The 21,290-nt window shown below is 44.5% G+C and overlaps 1 protein-coding gene across 2 annotated transcripts in view; it reads left to right on the top strand.

Moving 5' to 3' along the window:
- Positions 1-290: 290 nt before the first annotated feature.
- arhgap15 (Rho GTPase activating protein 15) overlaps positions 291-21,290 on the top strand; it is a 123,374-nt gene continuing 102,374 nt past the window's right edge. Inside the window, exons 1-7 of one of the 2 annotated variants that reach the window (XM_048978497.1) lie at positions 291-504; positions 1,453-1,604; positions 4,997-5,159; positions 13,277-13,342; positions 15,147-15,208; positions 16,542-16,629; positions 19,638-19,727. In XM_048978497.1, coding sequence (XP_048834454.1) covers positions 5,070-5,159; positions 13,277-13,342; positions 15,147-15,208; positions 16,542-16,629; positions 19,638-19,727 — 396 coding nt within the window. In that variant the 5' untranslated portion in view covers positions 291-504; positions 1,453-1,604; positions 4,997-5,069. Of the gene's footprint in view, positions 505-1,452; positions 1,605-2,552; positions 2,767-4,996; positions 5,160-13,276; positions 13,343-15,146; positions 15,209-16,541; positions 16,630-19,637; positions 19,728-21,290 lie in introns of those variants that run through there. The other variant, XM_048978498.1, reaches the window with a different exon arrangement.

Genomic DNA, 21,290 nt, shown 5'->3' with positions numbered 1-21,290 from the left:
GCTGGGATCAGGGTAATCCTGATTTCTTTGATCAAAGGTGTCCAAATTGTATTACAAAATTTAAAAAAAACTTACTCAAGATTTGATCCCGATCAAAACCAGATTACGTGATCTAATCCAATTTCAGAATCCCATTTTGCTTTTGACCAACACATTCTCAACATTTGATCAAATTCGATATTCGAAATCCGCTCAAATTACTTCTGAACAAACAGGCTCAGAACACGACAGAAATCATCAAAGTAACTAGGAAAGAGTTAATGGTAAAAAGTTGACTCATTAGTGTGATGTTCGGTGTTCGGCGAGAAGGTAGGACTGGGGGAATAAGGAATCCGGTAAATGATCGAATATCCTAAGGACGGAGTTTATTAGGGGCAGAAAGGCAACTACACTCAATCGCACTCAATGACAGATCCTGGAACTGGACTAAGACGCAGACTGGCATACACAGGACAAGCCAGAAATAACGCCAAACATCTGACTACAATCAGGAATAGACGCGAGGTAATGAGGGGGCGTGGCACACGGAAGCAAAGTACGAGCAGGTCGTGAAAATAAGTGTAATAACTAACCTGGGGACTTTTTCAAAATGAGAAAATGCTACATTAAAAACAGTTCATCTCATCTGTAAAAAGGACGATAAAATGTCAATATATCCAGTATAATCAATGGTAATAAAAACTTAAAATAGCAAAATTAGCTGGAAATCCCAAACCAAATGATATAGAAGAACAGGCTATAAATACAGCGATGAGTTTTTAAAAGGAGCAGGTCACTCCCAAATCTCGAAAAAGACATGTTTTAGATGGGCTTTAGTGATGTCTACCCATCAAGGTTGTTCTGCTGGCAGTTAAATAGTTTTGGAGATATCGACCAAAAAAATCGCCGGGCTTGTATCGAATAAAATTAGCGTGAATAACATTCTTCCTGTGGTGATTAAAGCGGCAAAAAATACATTTGAAACATGCAACAGTGACGTTTCTTATCAGAAATCTCTACCGGACACTAATCGTATCACTGCACAGAAGACATGAGCACGACCACCTGTTATCTTCTGCGCAGTGATACGATTGGTGTGTGGAGTTCGGTGAAACAAAAAATAGTCCCTACTTAAACTGCTCACTATAAAGTCTGTAGATAATATTCAGTAACCAGGCCATGATTTCTGGTGCTTTAATCACCACAGAAAGCATGCCATTCAGTCCCATTATATTCAAGAGAAGTCCGACATTTCTACGGCCGATATTGCCAAAACGAGGCAACAACCAGCAGAACAACCTAGACCTAAACGGATAGACGGAACTAAAGCCCCTCTATAACCTATTTCCTTTTCACCGGTATCTTTTTCTAGTTTTGGGGTGAACTGTCCTGTTAATGGCTATTAATGGTATTTATTGGTATTTTGCCAGGCAGGTCTGTGATGAATCTGCTTGTAATGTTACACTCTTTCAGTGGCTTCCCAGAGCTGTTTGTCCTACAGAGCTTCCCGCTGGAGCCGGATGTGATGTTAGCTGTCTGTGCGTCGCCCAGGCATGGATACCTCAGATCGAAGGGAACTTGCCTCTAGCATCAGAATGATCCTGTCAATGCAAAGTTGGAGTCAGGTATAAAATGCAGTGAAAAGTAAGATGGATATTTTTAAGATTGATATTCTATTGTTTAAATAGGCAGCTTGTCCCAGTACACATTACAGGAACTCGCTCAGCTGTCTCTATTCACCTGAATATTTGGAAATATCTTTATAGTAGAATACTGCAGCTTCTTCTTCTTCTTCTTCTTCTTCTTCTTCTTCTTCTTCTTCTTATTATTATTATTATTATTATTATTATTATTATTATTATTATTTCACCCCTCACCACAATCACCCCTCCAACTAGAAACAATCCCGATGTCATATCCTGTTTTAAGGTTCTTTCTCAAGCCTTAGCCTGATCTATTGCAAAATCCTTGTCACTTCCTTGATAACGATTAAGAGGAATACAACATCGACACATAGCATCTGCTGTATTTATTAATTTCTCCCTTCCCTTTAGATCTTTCATAAAGAAGCAAATTATTTGTGTAAACTGCCTATTGCACATTTTCTTTATTTAAAAGGGATTTTGATCAGATTGATGTACAAGTGAGGTGAATAGCGCATAACAAACATTCATGCTGTCAGGGAGTCGACTAGATGTAAGTGCAGCTAGGCTGAGCTTCCACTGAAGGCCCAGTATGAGTGTAAGCTGGATAGGAGCAGAAGCTAAACAACGTCTTCCAAACAAAACGAGAGACCCTTCGGTCATCTATTCAAATGCAACGTTAAGAGCATTCAGTGAACACGGAGTAGCGTGGCCTAGTAGTGGTTGTTCCTGGGGTTTGGCGATGAAGGGTTTTGAAATGAATGATTACTAAAAACAGACTGAAAAAGAGAAGTAGCTGCCCAACTGCTTTCATCCATCTGGCCCAGCCTCCTGTTTTTCAGTATAGATGTTTTGTGACTTCTTATTTTGAGTGGAACTGAGTGCTATTGATTATTTCTAAAGTTTGCTGTGATGGATTTCAGTAGCAGTATAGTTGTGCTATTTCTGTACAAGCTGTGTGTTTCCAGGAAGTGGTGAGGCTGCAGGTTTGAAACATGAAAACAGACATTTTGCAGCAGTGTGCACTGCATAAGGCAGTGCTAGAAGACACCATGTGACAGCACTCACTTCCTGTCTTGGGGAAGCTTTTTTTTCTTTCAAGATTGCTGTCAGATCAATTGACAAGACGAATGGCGAGCACTAGGTAAGGATTCTTACGTAGCCTATATCTCTCAAAGGTTTAGCTGCAAGCGGCATGAACTATGAGGTTTAAGGCAGAGTTGGGCATCATATGTGCGTATGTCCTGGGCTTCATTGAGTTTGGTGTTGTTTGAAAAAGCGTGAGATGAAACGACTTCATGGGAAATACCCACAGGATGTCCTGTATTGACAAAGTGGGCCCTAGACCTAGCTGGCATATTAAAATCAAAAACAGACTTATGCCTTCAGGCTTTTTACTGAAAATAATTTCAGCCGCCATAATGCTTTCTAAAGTTTTAGATCTCTAATTTATAATTGTTAATAGGTTGTGAATAGGACATTTTGCTACATTGCATAGGGGAAAAAATGTAAAAGCAACAGAAATAATTCCGTTATTTGACTTTCGTTTACTTTCGACGGCGTTTATGTGAATTTAATGAGTCTCTCTTTCTGTGGTTGACTTGTCTTCCTCTTGCACAAGAACTGTTTCGCTGTAGTACGCAGAGGCTCTGAAAATGTTTGTATGTAGGGGTTGCATTGAATCGAGGCATCACTGCATGTTTATTGGGGAAGATGCATTTTTTTTGTGAAGTCTGGATCCTCACGTCCTGCCATCCGTTCCTGATATTGCTGATGCTTATGAATGGTGAATTTTGGAAGGTCGTGGCTGTGGATTTGTAGCTAAATCCAGTGTGTTCGTGTGATAGCTTTATATGTACAGCGACGTGTGATATGACAACCCGCATTATAACCAGCCTCAGCTCTGTGTGCCCTGCTTCATGTGTGCGGCGTATTGTACAGAAACAACTGGCCAACGGCTCACCATCCATCGCGTCCCAGCAAATGCTTGCCTGCCACCCCCTCGCCCCCAGTAGTACTGCACTCAGGCAACTGTTATGCACCTAACTGCACTTCAAATGGAGATTTTTGTGGAGTTTTTTAATTTAAAACCGAAACCACACCCAAAACTGACTGCAGCTCTTCAGTGTATTTATATACCCCGGAGCACATTATCTGACACTTTCAGAGTGTAATATAAATGAAAACATCCATCCATCTATCCATCCATTCATCCATCCATCCATTTTCCAACCCGCTTATCCTACTGGGTTGCGGGGGGTCTGGAGCCTGTCCGGGAACTAATGGGCACGAGGCAAGGAACAACCCAGGATGGGGGGCCAGCCCATCGCAGATAAATGAATACATCTAAATGTAAATATGAAAGTACTCATACTGTGTGTTCAACATCCATATAGAAGAAGGGCAAGAACTTTCCACAAACTTAGTAGACATGAGTTGTTGCCCAGTGTGCAATCTGTCCTTAGTCTGTGTGCTGTCCAGCGGCAGTGTCTGAGAAAAGCTCAGTATGGCTGGAAAGCTGCTCTTCCAGGACTCCTGCTGTCAGCCTTTGTGATTCTCTAGCATAGCTTCTAATGATTGTTCTGCTTCTGGAGGAGAAGGAGCTGATGAGATGGTCAGCGATGGTTTAATATTAAATCATTTGGAACGTTCACGAGCGTTAACGATTAATCCTGGGAGGTTTTCAGCCACTAACAGCTGATTAGCACCACGCTATCTTCATGCGTCACCTAAGACGGCGACTTTTACAATGTTTGCCAAATTACCCAGGAAGCTGTTGGAAACATCAGCATCACAAAAATATGCATAATTCTCTTAAAAAAATGATTTTTTTTTTATTTTGTTTTTGCATTATGCTTAAAAAAATTAGGCAAAACAGCAAAAATGATTAATCAAATCTAATTTCATTACTCCCTTTGAATGAACAGCTTATAACACATTCCAAGAACACTCCAATATAGAAATTTTCAGGTACTTATACTGTACTCTACGTGTAATAATCCAAAAGTATTGGTTAAAAGTGCCATATCATGCGCAAGTTGCATGCATTCATATACAGTAACTGCAGATTTATCCCCCTCTGCTGGGGAATATTGAGAGTTTCCAGCTATAGGAAAACCCATGCTTTCTTTAAACTTCATTTTGAATGGTTAAAATAAGTTTCACATTTAAAACTGTGATACATCATGCTTATCTATATTATTTTCCAGTGTGTTACTTTTACTATGAATTAATGTTGCAAATTCTTTACATGCATTGCCTTCAGAATCTGCTGTGTCGTCACCAAATTTCCCTGGAGCTGATTGAGAAATCAAAGATGTTTGCATACCAAAGCTATTCTGGGTCTGAATCTATTTACTCTGTTCCCTAAACAGAATAACGAACATCCATAATGTCTCAAAGAAACCCGTGGTGCCCCCCCCTGCCCAGCACCCTGGGCAAGTCCAAATGAGGATTAACAGGTCAGCTAACCCTGGAGAGCGACTCAGCCAGACCAAGTCAATGGTCATCCCAGACCCTGCAGCTCCCCAGAATCCTGTAAGTACCTGAGCCTTGCAAAGCATGATGGGACCATGTTCCAGGTGCCTGTGATTCCCTCTCGCTTCCATTTGGACTGAGGTGCATTGGATCCTCGGCTCAGGCCAGGGGGACAGGGGCTTACGACCAGAGGGTCATAGGTTCAAATGGATTTCTATGCTGGTTCAAGTCCAAGTCAAAGGGTCATGACGTTTTTAAAGTACCAAAAATGATCTTTTATGTAATTGAGCTCGTGAAGCAAATTAATGAGGAATAATAATGAATTCAGGGTGAGCATATCTCAGATGTCACTGATGAGAATGAGTGTAGGAATATCAATTCTCTTGAATTTAGGTTATGACGATTTTACCCTCAAGTCTCTCAGGTGGTTTTTCTGCATCATATCCTGTCATTCATGCAGTCTGTCTCGTGCATCTCTTTGAGATATTCAACATGATAATGACGGGAATGCCTACAGATATCTATGGACACATTTACAGGTTGTGAGATTTAAATGACAGTGTTGTTGAAGGTAGCTGAGGGAGAATAGTGTGTGTTTCTAGCTAAAGAAATCTGAGCGATTGCTGAGATGTGCAGGCACAGACACGCACACACACACACACACACACACACACACACACACACACACACACACACACACACACAGACACTCAGTCCCCATCCTATTTTGGGAGAAGCTTGAAAACATCCCAGCATGAGGCCACAGATGGAATTACCGAGAAGAATTGCAAGTGATCCATCAGCCCTCAGCATTATACACCTCAGTGGCCCGAACCACTCAGATACCAATTAACACCTATTCCGTTACATGTAGGAATGGTCCTAATGCTTCTGCGTGCATGTATGCACTGTTACCTTGACAGATGCCTCTTTGGCAATTAGGTGTAATTGGCATATCAATATGCGAAAGCTAAATGGATTAACCTCCCTTAAAACTAATGAGCAGGCCCTGGCCCAGCTGCAGGAACACTGCACAATTTACATGTGTGTGTGTGTCTGCGCCTGTTTTTATTTCTGACTGAACAGACATACGGCAACAGAGGAGGGCATGCGAGGCAGTCTCTTCATGTTGTCTTTTCTGTCTTTTTTTGTTCTGCGTAATTCAAGTTCGTTTGAGTTTGAGCAGTGTAAACGGCAGTGTAAAAATCACAATCCCCGCATCACTTAGTGGCCGAGTCCGTCGACGTTCGTGCGTCTTGTTTCATTTCATTTTCTTGGTCTCGATGCTTCATCATAGTGAAAGGAAAAGTAACGCGAAACACAGAAGGCAGACGTGTGTGTCACTGCACCGGCTCGTGTCACCATTCGGTTTAAGCCTAATAAACACATGAGGAAATGAGGCATTTTGGGATACACCAGAATTGTTTTTCGCGGAGTTAGAATCCGGCTGAGCTGGCTGACTTTACACTCTATGAAGCACTGAGGAAGGGAAAATAAAAAAAAAAAATGAAAAATGACATTGGTCGACCCCTGCGCTTTTTCCGCACTCGTCTTCTGCAGCGAGCTCCTAATCGTTAATTGGTGTCCTGGGGTTAACTGGTCTGTACGCGGGCAGCGGGCCGCATCCGTGGGAGTTTTCAGAGTGTATCGATCGGTGAGGCATGCCAGGTCGCTATACCGCAGGCATCTCCACATTCAGGGCCCAAGTGCCGTGTCTGGCCTTTGACATTGGCGAGGCCGAACCACCGTGGGTCGGTCTGTGCCATCTTTCCGAACAAGATTGCAAACGGATCTCAAAGCCAACAATGCTCGGTGCCAGATGCATCCCTCATTTCTGTGCCCTGGGGTACCAGGCCCATATTGGCGATATCTAACTGCCCTGTGCACGTTACGTCTTGAGCGGTATGTAACGCAGACATCTCCCTGTCCTGGGCTCTGGAACATTCCTGGATTAGCAGTGGCTAAATTTCACTAAGCACCTTTGCCTTTGAGCTTATCTCACACCTTCTTGTTTGACAGTCGCTAAAGATACCAGAGGGCAAAGTTAATGGGTCCTTCAGACAACTGCAGTCACTCATAAACAAACTCTGCCATGGCAACCGGGCACCTCAGCCCCTAGCTTTCGATATCATGTTTCTACCACTTTCTGTGCTAATAAATCCTTGCTGCGTACTTAGTCTCCCCCAAGCACAGCATTTTAGAAATAAATTGTGTTTAATTAGATTCATTTTTCTGTTCAAAAGCGAGCTTCTTATCCTTAAATGAACAAACACACAAATGAAAGAATATGTTAAACAGAAATAATGTAAGTTAAAATAGTCCTATATTGTCAATATATCATATATATTGTTGTTTGTTGAGTTATAAGGTGTAAGACAGCAGACTTCTTTCAGAAGTTAAAAATTGTTTGGAAATATGCAACGTGTCACCAGACGGTTTGACAGCGCCTTGGAAAGTGTGCGTATATTTTAATGGTTCAGCACAGATATCCAGATTCTTTGGAGCACGAAACTGCTTGTCCCATTTTAGAAGATGTGGACAGCGATTCCGCTTATCAAAGAGCTCCATCAAAAGCCTGGCTAATCTTTCTAAGATGTGGATAAAAGTCATGCTTTCTGCCAAAGTAGCTTTTTGTTATGGATGGTCCTCATGAGTCATGAAAGGAAGAAGAATTCAAGTTTAATGTGGTATGTGTGTGCAGCAAAACGGGAAATTAAAATGTGAAACTAAAATAAGTTCTTACCAAAAAGAATACCACTTTCATGCAGTGAAAGGCTCACAGTTTTAGAGCAGATACACCAACCTTGTTAGCATCTGGGCTGATTTTCATATGAACCCCCACTCTGAACCTTCAAAGTGATGAATAATTGACAACAAATGAAATGTATTGACTGTCGTCATTGTTAAATGCAGCTTTCTCTATTGTTTTCAGGCTAATTAAGTACATGATCCATTTGTCACAGTCCCATTCTTATTATTTATGCATCTCTGTAGTCGACCGAACAAACTGTACTCTACAGCCTGTAAGAGACTGTACTGTACACAACGACTGTACTGTACAACCTGTAAGAGACTGTACTGTACTTAATGGACTATACTGAATGACTGCACTCAACAATCTGTAAGAGAATGTACTTTACTCGATTGTATTCAATAACTGCGCTCAGTGACCTGTAAATGCTGTCTGGTTCAGGTAACATCCATCACAAAAACGCTTGGATCATGGGCTCTGTAATATATATCTGGATCACACATACACACACACACACACACACACACACATAATCACACACATGTGCAAATGTTCATTCAAATAGATTTCTTAACAGAGGAAAGGCATTTGTTCTACATTTACGGTGCCAGCTAGCCTGTGTGTGAAGTCAACAGGACTTTCCTTCCCACACCATGAAACACATCCCTCCTTCTGAATGACAAGTATGGCAGTCTTATCCAAAAAGCCCACGGCTGTTTGCGGAATCCGTTCAAATGCATTATACAAAGGCATTTTGGCTCTGCTGATTTGAAGTTCTGAAGTATATCCGTTTGGGGTGAACAATGCCCTGACATAACATGCCATTGACCATGCAAACAAACTTAGCAAACAGATAAAAAATCAGACAAGTTTAGGATCAACCGGATCACTGGGAAACACAAACATAAACTTCATATATAGGCTAGTTCGTCTGCTTGGACTCGGCACACGTGTCAGATGGACAGTTCTCTCTAAGGTCTGTTTACCTTGCCAGGAGTAAGGATGATCTCGCTAATGAGAAATGACAGATCTGCCACTCTCCTGATTCACGGTGGCATGGCAGAGGTTTCATGTGGCATTTGCGGCATGCTGGGAGTTGGGGGGAGGGTTGTGCTCTGACAGTCGGTGCACGTTAAGGTCTGGGTGTCCCGGAGACACTGTCAGCCAGGATTGATGTCTACTTTCCTGATTTATGTAAGCATCGGTGTAATGCAGCTAACCCTGAGTGGTGTTACCTTGTCATTTCGAGATACGGCTCAGAGGAAAGACAAGCTCGAAATAGCTGGACTCTGACCTTGAACTCGCTGCCAAAGTGAGAGATGACAGAATCCATGCCGTGAAAATGTAAAGCGGGATCTGGGGGGCGGCTGGGTGGCGCTTTCTAAGCTGAGACAGTAGAGGGCAGGGTAACACTGTGCTAAGGAGCAACTGCGTACCAGCTAACACAGCACAGATAAATCATAAAACGTGAGACAACCATAAGCTTTCTGTACGCCCAAATGCAGCGACGGTCTCATAATAAAATCCGCATTAGCCGAACATCTGGAGTTTTCATGAACAAAACAAGCGTAACCCACGAAGAAAGTTTTACAAAAAAAAAGCTTCTATGATTTTATTTAAAGAAACCATGCATGTTTATCTGTATTTTTCTGTCAACAGATTCAAAATGAGGATTTTTTTTTATATCAGAAAAAAATTGCTGCTAATGATTATCCTTAAAATAATAGATGGAAGACAAATATTTGCTCTGGATACAATGTTCACATCAAAGCTTTTTTCCCCTGCATTATGTACATGCTTATTTTAAATGATAATGATAATGATAATAATACGCACAAGGCTGTAATTGCGGTTGGGCGATTTGATCAAGCTGCATGTCCTGTACACCACACTACACCGACACACTCTCTAAGACGGAAATAACTACGAGGAATTTTATCGTAGAGGAATTACACGCAGCGACTGCAAATATAACATGAAACAGCACGCCTGCCACCGTCCGCGTTTCCCGTCCCGCCATAAAGGCTCGCTCAGACCGAGGCTCGACCCCATTGCATTCGCACGCCAGGGCACTGCCAATTCCCGGCTCTCCCGCATTTGGGAATTGGCTCGTGACTGAGCCCTCGGGGATAAGGAGGCCAGCTGAGGGCGTTGGGACACTGCAGGGCTCGGGTCCAACAGCCTCCGCAACAAAAAGGAAAGGAGGGCGTATGATTGCTTAGGGAAAAAAAACAGTCTTTTGTGTTTTTGGATAATTACCCCCAAAAAATAGGTGTTTGATTTTTTTTACCAAGTTATTAAGTGCTAAATATATTACTGTGTTTTTGGAATTTTTGAGAATGGCATTAAATCTCATTTTGTACAGATGGTGGATCATTACATCAATATGAGGCACTATTATTTTTTACTTTTATCTTGGCAAGGAGGTTTATTATTTAATTAAAACACATACAATAGATTCAGATTGTTTTTAACATCGTTTTAATTCGTTAAGGGAGTCTGTAGTTCTGTAAGAGACCGGTGCTCTGCTTTTCCTGGCCACCGGTGGGCGTCTGACCAGCTGTTCCTGTTTTCTTATTTCTCGCTGAAGCTCGTCTCATCGGGCGGTGTCCGTTTAATCACATTTAACAAATGATAAAAGACGTGCGATGGATCGACGAGTTTGTGACAGAGTGCAATTTGAAGATTGGACAGCCGTGTCTGTGCATACTGTTAAGGTGCCCCCATTATGTCTGCTCTCGCTTTCAGAGATCGGACACTGCCGGCATTTTTGTGGCCCCTTTGTTATTCTGCGGTATTTTCAATATTTTTCACACAGGGGCCAATTTGCCGGGGACCTCATAAATAATGCAAGGTGGAGTTTCGCCGGAGATGCAGTGTAAAGGTTCACATGCGGATTTCTCTGCGGCTGAAGACCTGCCGCGATTAACGGAGTTTCCCGGAGATCAAACGAGGGAAAGGGAGACATTTCAAGGCGCTGAGTGTGTGTGCCTTAATAACAGTACGCAGTGACCCGAACCCGCGCTCACAGCACACTGCGTTTCCATGCGCAGTTTGCGTTTTTCAGTCCTACTGCATATAAATAACGTGCCTATATAAACATGAAACTAGTACGCTGTGTAATTTATTGTTATAATTATTTTTTTAGTTAAATAAAGCAACTTTCTGGTATAATTTATGACACATGCATCTTTATAAAATACCCATAAATGTGACAATCCGAGTATAACTAGATCTTTTAAATTTTTTAATCTGTTAAAGTCTACTTTCTGGCTTATTTCTGCACATAGCTGGCCAGTGTGTGGATGCGCTCGATATTGTTAGTAGTATGATTATTGAATTCTCCGTAAGGAGAGGCCAGAGGCCCAATGTGTTGCGTCGCACCCTGAGCTGCAGATCCTGACCACTAAGGTACATTTGTTCCAGATCTCTCCTCCCCCTGACCGGTGGCCCCCCCATAACCCCTTCTAGCTCAGCACACTGTGTAAAGAGCTTTGCCAGTCTAGCAGTGTGCTGAAATGGCTGTAGATCGTGCAAATACACAAGGATACTCATACGTGGGAAGGTGGTCAGAGGAAGCAGGTCTTCCCCATGTCTCCATCACACTCTCAGACTACCTCTCCTGTCCTATTTCAAAAAGGCGGACGCCCCATTAATGGTAGCTGAAACAGCACTGTTCCCAGTGCTTCGCTCCTTAATCCTGGGTATCTCAGCTAAAAGAGCGTTCCTGCAGAGTACCGCAGTTTATGACATGTACTCCTTGAGGGGAGGGCTGGCTATCAGAGTGCATTTCTCAGTGCTCCTGGGCAGTGCGCTGCGGCTTTAGGTAACAAGGGACGGCTTCACGAGGAGTCCCACCTGGAGCGCTCTGGAAATTGCGCAACATGTCTTTTTTCCTGTTCCGTTCTGTCACCTTTTGCTAAAACTCACTGCGAAACGGAATACGGAGGCCCCCGAAGGAGGGAAGGGGGGAAGGAGGGAGGGCAGGCTGCCCCAGGCCTGCACAGCAGCATTGGCAAGCTGACCACATCGCTCGGTGCAGACGAAATGCGCGATTACATGCGCTCATTAGCGGAGGGGACGTTCCTGAGACCTGCACTGCCAGTGGTTTCACCTGTTGTGCTGTGCATATTTCACAGGCACACATTTTCCAATGCGTAAAAACACATTTGTGTTCATTAGTGCATTAAGATAAAGTGGAAAAATAATCCTCCTTTACTCCTATTTCATTATAATATTATTAATATAGTTCTTTCAAATTTCTAAATTTCAGATTTCGGATACAAAGTTCATGGCTGCGGCTGACTGAATTGGTGTGGTTTTTGATATTTAAGCTAGAGGTGACAATGCTCTTCCCTCTGCTCCGCCTTATATGCAAATTACACGGCAAATATTTCCCTGTACCTCTCCAGATACTTGTTTTCCTTAGCATTACATTTCTCCAGTGAATTAAAGACGCAGATTCCAGATGAACGATATACACATTTGCCTTTGATATGGTAAAAAGGCTATATTAAGATAAAATGAGGCTCGGAACATTCCCTGCCACTGTGTATGCAAGTAAAATGAATGAATTAATTAATATAAACAAATTATTAAACCCATGTAAATTATTTCCTACCTGATACAAAGTGTAAAAGTACCTTGGACACATATTGGGCAAATGGGTTACCTCAGCATGTTTTTGGGCTGTGGGGGGGAGACACAGGGAGAACATGGAAACTCCGCACAGTGATGGTGGAGACTGAAACCCTGGTGTCCCGGAGGTGTGAGGCAGCAGTGCTAACCACTGCACCTCCATGCTGACCTGCGCTGCATGTTTACTCCAGGCATATTCATCATGTTATTGACAGCAGAGGCATCAGATAGCTCTTGCAGTGATACAAAGTCCCTGTTTACTCTTGGTTTTAAAATACACATTACTATTTACACGTCTGTCTTTCATGCATCTGCGAAGCATCCAGCTGAGCACTTGTATTCACTACAGTATCCTCCCCACAGTTATTGTAACGTCCTTGTCAGAGACTCATCCAGGATACATGAACATTTACACTATATAAGATATATTGTCAACTGTGTCCCAGACAACCTCAGCAAGTGACTTGAGTGATCGGATCACAATGCAATTCTATTGGTTGCCTGCACTTATGTTAAGCAATGTGTATGTGCGAAATCGACTGGCCAAAATGCATTTTAAAGCCAGGTGTAAACAGGAGATGAGAAGAGTGTGCAGGACATGATGATGAAACGAGGCAGATGAAGTGGCCTGGTATAGAGCAGGACCCTGAACACGCACACGCAGCTGTGTGACCGTAATGTGCCCTGTAATGAAGAGGTCTCATGAATACGACTGTCAGCTGCAAGCAGATATTCGATTAAATAAGGAAGTGAATTTTCCTCGATCTTCCTTTCTTCCCCAATACAGATATCTCGCCATCGGAGGAATCAGTCTCAACATAACCTGGCTGACATCAGTGTTGCTGGACTTCCTGTGAGTATGGCCGTCTGCTATAATGAAGCGTGACATCGCGCCAATGGGGAGGCTTCCCCGCCGCAGCCCGCGACCGACAGAGCGAGAAAAACTGAAGTGAAGAAAAAAATAAAACTATAAAATTAAACTTGAAGAAAAACACTTCATCAGAAGACACCTACTCGCGCAATCACTTGCTCGATAAATGGGTTTGTCTGCGCAGGTATGTCAAATAGTCATGCCACATGCAATGGTCAAGCCACCTAATTACAGTGCTAAGTTTGCAGACTGCCTAATGAGCGCGTGCTCACCGTAGCTTGGCACGGCAGCGTTTGCCGGAATCAGCCACCAATTCACACCTGCGTGCCGTCCAGAATCGCCAAGATGAAAGGACCTGCTGCCTTTATTACATGTTGCGTGTCGTGGGCCCAGTTGGACACCTTTGCTGCTCTGTTTATTAGTGGCTGGTGTGGAGCAACAAAATGAATATGTGAGGCCTGGGTGGCGGGAAGGCCTGTGACCCCCGATTTGCAAAGCGAGTTTCAGCGATAATCAGGTTACCAGGGGAGCGTAAATGTGAAATGCTTCAGGGGTCCATACCTATAGTGTGGGCGTGAAACGCTTAGATAATGTCCTGGTATTTTGTGGAAAAGACAAAGAACATACGTCAGTTTTTTTTTCTTTTTACTTTGTGGAGGTATTAACTAGCCTATAAAGGGGGATTTTTTTAAAAAAAAAGAAAAATAATTTGAGATTCGTGCTGTATTCTCATGGTACCTCTTTGAATCGTAAAAATGTATAATTAGGGGTCAGCATGCTCAGTGCTCAGACTAATCACATGTCAGGACATGTAATAATATTTCTGTGGGACATTTATTCTCATTATCATGAAAAGCACATTATGCAAACCGTTTAAAGGCTCTGGGAGTTGGGCGTTTGCTGTCAGAAATTGCTGCACGCCTGTTACGTTTGCGTATTTATTTCAGAACAAGGTGCTCCTTTGTTTGTGTAACAACACTTTCTGTATGGAGACCTTTTAGCATTTAGCAAATGTTAATGACTGACCGTCTATTTTCAGAGCCTCTTTGAAAATGCCAGTTTAATTGCTTGTCTTTTCGTGATAAAAGGTGCATTATGATTTCCTGGCAAAAAAGGAACTTTGAATAATAATATGATAATAATAACTGTGAAAAATAATGTGTGAAAATAAGAGCAGTGGCGTGACACGGACACAGTGAGGCTCTCGGTAGTAAACATTAGACCTGTTTTTGCTTTGCTTCCTTTCATGATCGCGATTTAACTTTACAGAGAATCATTTATATAGACCGTGTAGGTTTTGTTCTTCTACTCTGTTTGTGGCAAAAACTCCAGAGACCGGAGCTGAGTCCGGGGGCCTGTGATCAGGTGTGAGAGCCCAAACCCTGCTGGTTATGATACATGATCATGCTGAGTTCTAGACCTGGTCTGGTGCTCTAATCACATCTCACATTCACAACCTCAGTTATGCATGTTTAGCAAGAGTTTTGCAAGCAATTGAAAATGTTCCTTATGATTTATGGCTAAACACCAGAAGCATATCCTCTGACTACGCTATGGAGCTGTCAGCCTCCTGATCTAACCTAACAACCAGCACGTACCTCCCATTCCTGTTCAACTTAACAAGGCCCACTTCCTCATCACTCTGTCACAAACGCTATGTTATGATGCAATAATATCAATCTTAACAAGTGATTGAAATCTAGTAATGTTCATCGCAATATACAGTAAAAATGCAATTAGCATAGCATCACAATAATGCTTCACAATATGTCTGCTTTTTATGCAGAATTCCCTGAAAGGTGAATATCTGAACAAAGCCAAGATAGCCGATGGAGGAAAAAAACTGAGGTAAGACAGCAACCCACCTCCTGCTTGTCATGGGGGGGGGTGTTGAAGTAGTGGCTGGGTGGGGTCAGGTGGTGGGTGAGATTGGGTGGGCACCGCAGCAACAACAAAATCAAACAGATGTGAAATATATTTCCCCAGTCATTCAGGGATATGCCCCCCCCCATGCCTGATAAGGCTGATGGTGCCCTTCTGTACTCTATCCGGGAAAAGCTCCGTCTTAAAGACTCAACATTGTCCACAATCAAATGTTCTATTAACCTTCAGCTGGGGAACCTAAATGAGACCCACTGTAGTTCAATGCATCATCTTGACAGCTCTGCCTATTTTTATAATCCATATTTATTGTTTTTTTTCCCTCTTATTCGAACCTCTCAGATAGTTGGATTGATGACACAAAACCTTTAAGAACTTCAAAGCCAACTTTAATAGACAGAAGAATGAGATTATTCTGGTGTGTATGCAAGATACAATATCAGGGCGATACCTTGCATTATCTATTCCGTCGATTATATCCCCTCCTGTTCGTATTTGTTAAAAATTGAAATGAGAGGTTTCTCTGTTTGGATTTATCAGTGTCATCTTCAGCACTGTACTTTCATAAGGAATATCCTCTTTAGAAAGTGCTTTCCATATGATGGATTTCACAGTGCACCCTTCTGCAGTGAATATAACTTAAGCACGTTTGGGGAATTCTTCTGATGCTGTGTATTGGTATTTTTGTTTTGAAGAGCATATGCATTAATTAAGTAGATTTCCTCTGCATTTGTGACCATAATGCCCACTTTATCTTGCTGGGGGATTAAAATGCCATAATCTGCCCCCAGTAGCCTTTAGTCTTGACGAGGACGGCCTGGGTCTTGCTTATCTTGGAAGTGTTAACTTTTGTTAATGTCTAATCCTGCTCCCTGGCTCTCAGAGGTCACAGCTTTCACATGTACCAATACTAAAGCAGTGTTTATGGGGGTTAATTTAGGATTAATACTGCATGCAATTAGAACGCAAAAGATGGGTATAGACTGCCATCCAAATACTTCATGTAGTGCTGCAGTGTTTCTTTCTGGAGTCTCTTCCTTTTGTGCTCGTTTCCTGCACATCCTCTTAGAACGATCGCTTCCACCCGTCGTCCAAAAACACGCGGTGAAATCGTGACTCTACATTGTGTGTCACTGTGTGTTCAGTTCATGCCCTGCGACGGAGTGAGATCCTGCCCACAGTATCCGCTTCCTCAAGCCCCATGCTTCCTGGGATAGGCTCCAGGCCCACTGTGAGCCCGTCCCGGATCGGCAAGACGGGTGAATGCCCCTCCCTTTAATTCCCTGTAATCTCCCCGCAGGAAGAACTGGACCTCCACGTGGGTTGTCCTAGAGGATAATCGGCTATTTTTCTACAAGGAGAGCAAGCAGGAGGCACTGGCTAGTTTGGTAAGCATATCAGTGTTTTTGCACAAGAATGAGCTAGTAGGCTTCAAAGTGCTGTGAGTACTGTAGGTTTATGGGAAATTCTAGAACCTTCTCCCCGTCATCAGGAAGAATGACCTCATGCATGTTCTATGGAGCTGCGCACGCTGCTCTTTGGCCAGAAGTAAGCTCCTTAGCATGGTGCCATCAGAGCCAGGCCACAAGCTGCCGATTCATGGGGGCCCTCTTGCTGGATACGTGCAGAGCGGGTGGCTGGGAACGAAGCCTCCAGGAGTATGGTGGTCATTTTTCTAGTGGCTGCCTGACAGGCCGGGCCATGGGAAGCTGCAGAGGATGGAGGGAGCAGGGCAGGAAGCTGCCGCTTTTATCAGGGGAAATTATCCGCATGAGGGAGATAAGGACAGGACAGATTTTATCAGGCTGGATTGGATTTAGTCATTTCCTTGGCGAGATGAATGAATCACGATACGGGGCTTATTGTCCATAACCCCTCGCAGACCTTGCCGCTTATTACTCATGATCCGTTTACGAGTCAGGGCTGGCTTTGACATATGTTCGCTGGCCGCTGCAAAGCCGACGAGGCCCACCTTGTGCCGCTCGGCTGCCCTCCACAGTGCCTGAACCCATGTACTAACATGACTGGTACAGCCTGCCCTCCCCCACCCTCCCGTGTCAGGTAATTTCACACTTGTTCAGCAGTACAGCGATGTGCCTGTGGGCTGGAGCTAATTCATCACCTGTGCTGGGAGAACCTTCCGGAAACACCCGTGTTAAACTCTTTAGGACTTTTGTCACCTAAATGGTGCAGTGGAGATGGCGCCTGCGGTGAGATTATTCATCCTGGCCCCGGGGGCCAGTCACATTCCGCGTTTCAAACAAACGCTAAGCTGGGGGGGGCAGCATGGCCACCTTACAGCGCCCTCCGCTGGGGGGGAATCTGCCGTCAAGCTGTCTGAAATGACATGGAATGACGCATTCGAGGGCAGCTGGGGGAGGGGGTGCCACTGTCTGACAACACGACCCCCCCCATGTGGAAGCTGTCAGACTTGGGCCTGCCAACCATGACAGGTGACGGGGAAGGTACACAGCAAGAGTGTGTCACCATCGATAACCCCTGGGGGGAGTCCTTTTATGGCCCCTGTCATGTCTCTCTTGGGGGAGGACTTAACATCGCCGACTGCCGCAAGGGGGGGTCGAAGGGGATGCTGGGACCTGCGCTGCATCCCGAGGTTAACTCCCCGGGAGTTGGGAGGGCCGTCGACAGCTTTTACTCGCCAAGAAAACTCCATAAAACAGACAGAGAGGCATCCATCGGGGGGGGTGGCCAGGCGTCTGCCAGGAAGTGCTTGGAGGGGAGGGTGTGCGCTCGCTGCGTGTTTCTGGTCGATAGGCTCTCTGCGAGATCCATTACAATTAGCCAGCGATTTCCAGAAAGTGAGAAAAGCAGGCGGGCGGGTGGCTGATGCGTGTCGCCCGGCATTCCTGGCACCCCCCCGTCATCCGGACGGTCCGGCCCGCTTCCCTCCTCAGAAAGTGGGAAGAGTCTTTGCTTGCCAGCTGCAGATCAATATGCGATATTCGCTAACGATCATGTCGTGAAAATGATTTAGCTACTATTGTTCAGGTGGGAGACTGACAAGCCGGGAAGTATGACGTCACATTATAAAGAGCTATGCTAACAGTACCGTAAAACATGCTAATACCTTTGGATACATTCACTTATTGGAGTTTTCTGGCATTTCATTAGAGCATCAGTATTGATCTATTTGTTTTCAGCCAATGAAAGGGTTTTTTGTAAAGTTTTTCATGATGGCAAATATTTTGTCCTTCATCCTAATTGGGACTCTGGTGGACAAGAGGTTGGGTCCCGGTTTGGACCAGGGGGTGGGGGGACCAAGTGTAAGTTAGACGTCAGCAAAAAATTAGTGAAGTTCCTAACAGGTAGCTTTCTGTGGTTAAAAGCATGAGGAGGTGTTAGCTTGTTTAGGTAAATCAATGGCACCGTGTTTTGGCGTCAAACTATCGATACATTTTGAAAGCTGTGTGTGGTATGTAAGGTATCTGATACCCCCGTTTGCTTCCCACATGCCATCACACACATGTATCGCAGCACATGTGTCTCCTGCATCAGCTGTCTGCGACCCGCACCGATGTGGATTTATGAAGCACTTCCCTGAGTTATTGCCCGCAAGAGCGTGTGGAATCCGGCTCCGCTTTCCCGCCGGGATTACCATGGCCCGGCGCTGCCGTTGATTGGTGGCTTTTGAATACCTCCACAAGCTGCCATGAAATGCCCTCCAAATGGGCAGCTTCCAGGGGCTCCTCGTATGACACAGAGCTGTCACTGAAGGGGCCACCATCACTGTATATGTCACACGCCTCCGTCAGACACGGCGTGCTTCTGTTCTGAAAGTCCGAAAGCGTTTCCTTAATGTCCTCCCCCCGTATCACAACGGCCCCCCCTCCCGTCGGTGATCCACAAGGCCTCTGAAGTGGAAATCCGCCACTATCCTGTTGCTGGTGATGAAACGAAGGATGCTATTATTTCACAGATTCTGCTCAATTTTAAACTATTTAACACTAGGAGAGTCCATTCAGTTTATCCTGAATTTCTTTCCCCTTGTAATTGGTTTGGTCAGCAGCTTGACCTCAGGATCACACATTTTTATTTCAACAACTTTCTAAACATATTATTTACATTTTATCTTATGTTATTTTTCACGGATCTTACACTTGAAAAGGTGCCATGTGTGAGAGAATCACAAGTAAACACTGTTGTTTCATAAGAAAATTTTGACTTTAATAGTAAAGATATTGTTGTGCTTTATTTGTGTTTTCTTTTTTTTTTACTCTTGTTCTGGGTTCCCCCGCAGCTGCCCTCTGTCCCTCTGTTAATCACTTTCAGGCAGTCACTGCATTTTTCTTTTTTTTTTGTCACGTTTCAAAAAACCACCGAGGTCCAGCATTTCCCAATCTGCAGATACAAACAGGGTCTGTTTTGCCGTCTCTAGAAACAGGGATGCAAGCCGGAGATGGTGGACCTCTGTGGGGCTCTCGTCGCCTGGACGACGGAGAAGTCGAGCCGGAAGCACGTCTTCCAGGTAAGGCAGCTTCCCCCCCGCCCAGTACCCGATCCCTGTGCTGTGAATGCGTAGCGGTTTATTGTTTTCCCAAAGCTTCCTGTTGTGAGTTTATCGCACCACTTCTGTGTTCTTTAACGCATGAGACGCGGATCGTGGATGCGGCCCAATTTGCCTCGTCTTTCTGCTTATTTTGGTCGCACACGTGTGGTGAGAAGTATGTTTGAGGCTCGCAGCCAGAGAGTAAATGCTGAAAGCACGTCTACGCCGGAGCGGGGCTTCGCCGGCCGCCGGTACCGGGTCCATCGAGCCAAGGATTTTAAAACAGCGGGACTGCTCTCACTGCTGGCATATGTGTGCTATGCATGCGCCCTGGAACGGGATCTCACTGGTGCGGCAGATGCCGCATTCGCGCTGTACGCTAACCCTGAATGCGGTATAGCGCAGACATATTGGCGCCTATGGACTCAGTCTATACATGCTGTACGTGATGCTTGGCGACTGTCACCACCAGAGGGGACCCCCGCGTGTTTCCACTCATTATGGTAATTTACATCGAGCGCATTAGTCACATGTGCAGCTTGGATGCATGTCTTGAGTGATGTCACAACATCAGAGGTAGCACTCTCATCACATGCCCGGGTGACTATAGGGGCTCAGTACATCATGGAATAAATGTGAATAACTCACCTCCTGCCGTGGCCACGCCCCCTTCCCTGGGGGGCAGAGCATCTCACCGCCACCTCATCCACAGTGGACACTAGAGGACAACCCCTCACATCCGATGGAGAGCCTCATGTCTGAGCGCCCCGTTTTGAACACTGGGGACTCTGCCTTATCACTCCAGGAGGGGGCACCTTCTGTCTGGGATGGGGGGGGGGTTAAAAACTAGGAAGCAAGCCAGAGCCACAGGGGTCAAAGGTTCTTACCCCAAACCCACAGCCTCCTTTCCCTGAAACAGTGTTGTCACTGTCACCACAAGCAGGGAAATCCAAGGATTACACTCAGCTTCACTCTCTTCCTATATTCCTACCATATTAATGGATAAAAATTTGGCTTTGTGCTGCGCATTCATTTTTTATGAGCAGGACGGTTTTGCTTGTGACATTGTTAGAGGTGTTGGGATTATCTTTTACTGGCTGCTTATTAACCAGAACGTAACACTTCCTCCTGCTGTCCACTCTGCTTCCTACTTTTCTATAGTTTTTTTTTTTTTCTTTTTTCAGTCAGGCATTCAGGAAGGCCTGCTTATTCAATAATGGAGGACAAATGGGGACTTGCTGTTAAGCCAAGCCCGTGAAAAAATGCTAATGGCTCTCATCGCGTTCCTGGTGGCCGATGAGCCTCACAAATGGATGAGCGATCGGACTCTGACATTTTGGAAGTGGGAAGGGAGAGGAGGCCTCGCCGAGGGTCTGTGCTGCGAGTCGAGGCAGGCTGTGTGAGCTCGCCGTCTGCCGCGCTCCCGTCGCTCCGTCCAAACGTCACATTTCCTGAAGGATATTTCGACTTTTTCGACTGATGTGTTGGTTCTTTACAACGGCATCTCCAAGAAAGTTCAGCGATTAGAAAGAAAGAAAAAAA

The sequence above is a fragment of the Brienomyrus brachyistius genome, chromosome 16 (genome assembly GCF_023856365.1).
Source record: "Brienomyrus brachyistius isolate T26 chromosome 16, BBRACH_0.4, whole genome shotgun sequence".
NCBI classification, from domain to species: domain Eukaryota; kingdom Metazoa; phylum Chordata; class Actinopteri; order Osteoglossiformes; family Mormyridae; genus Brienomyrus; species Brienomyrus brachyistius.
Note: the sequence above shows the minus strand (reverse complement) of the source record. Positions and strands in the feature narration are given on the sequence as shown.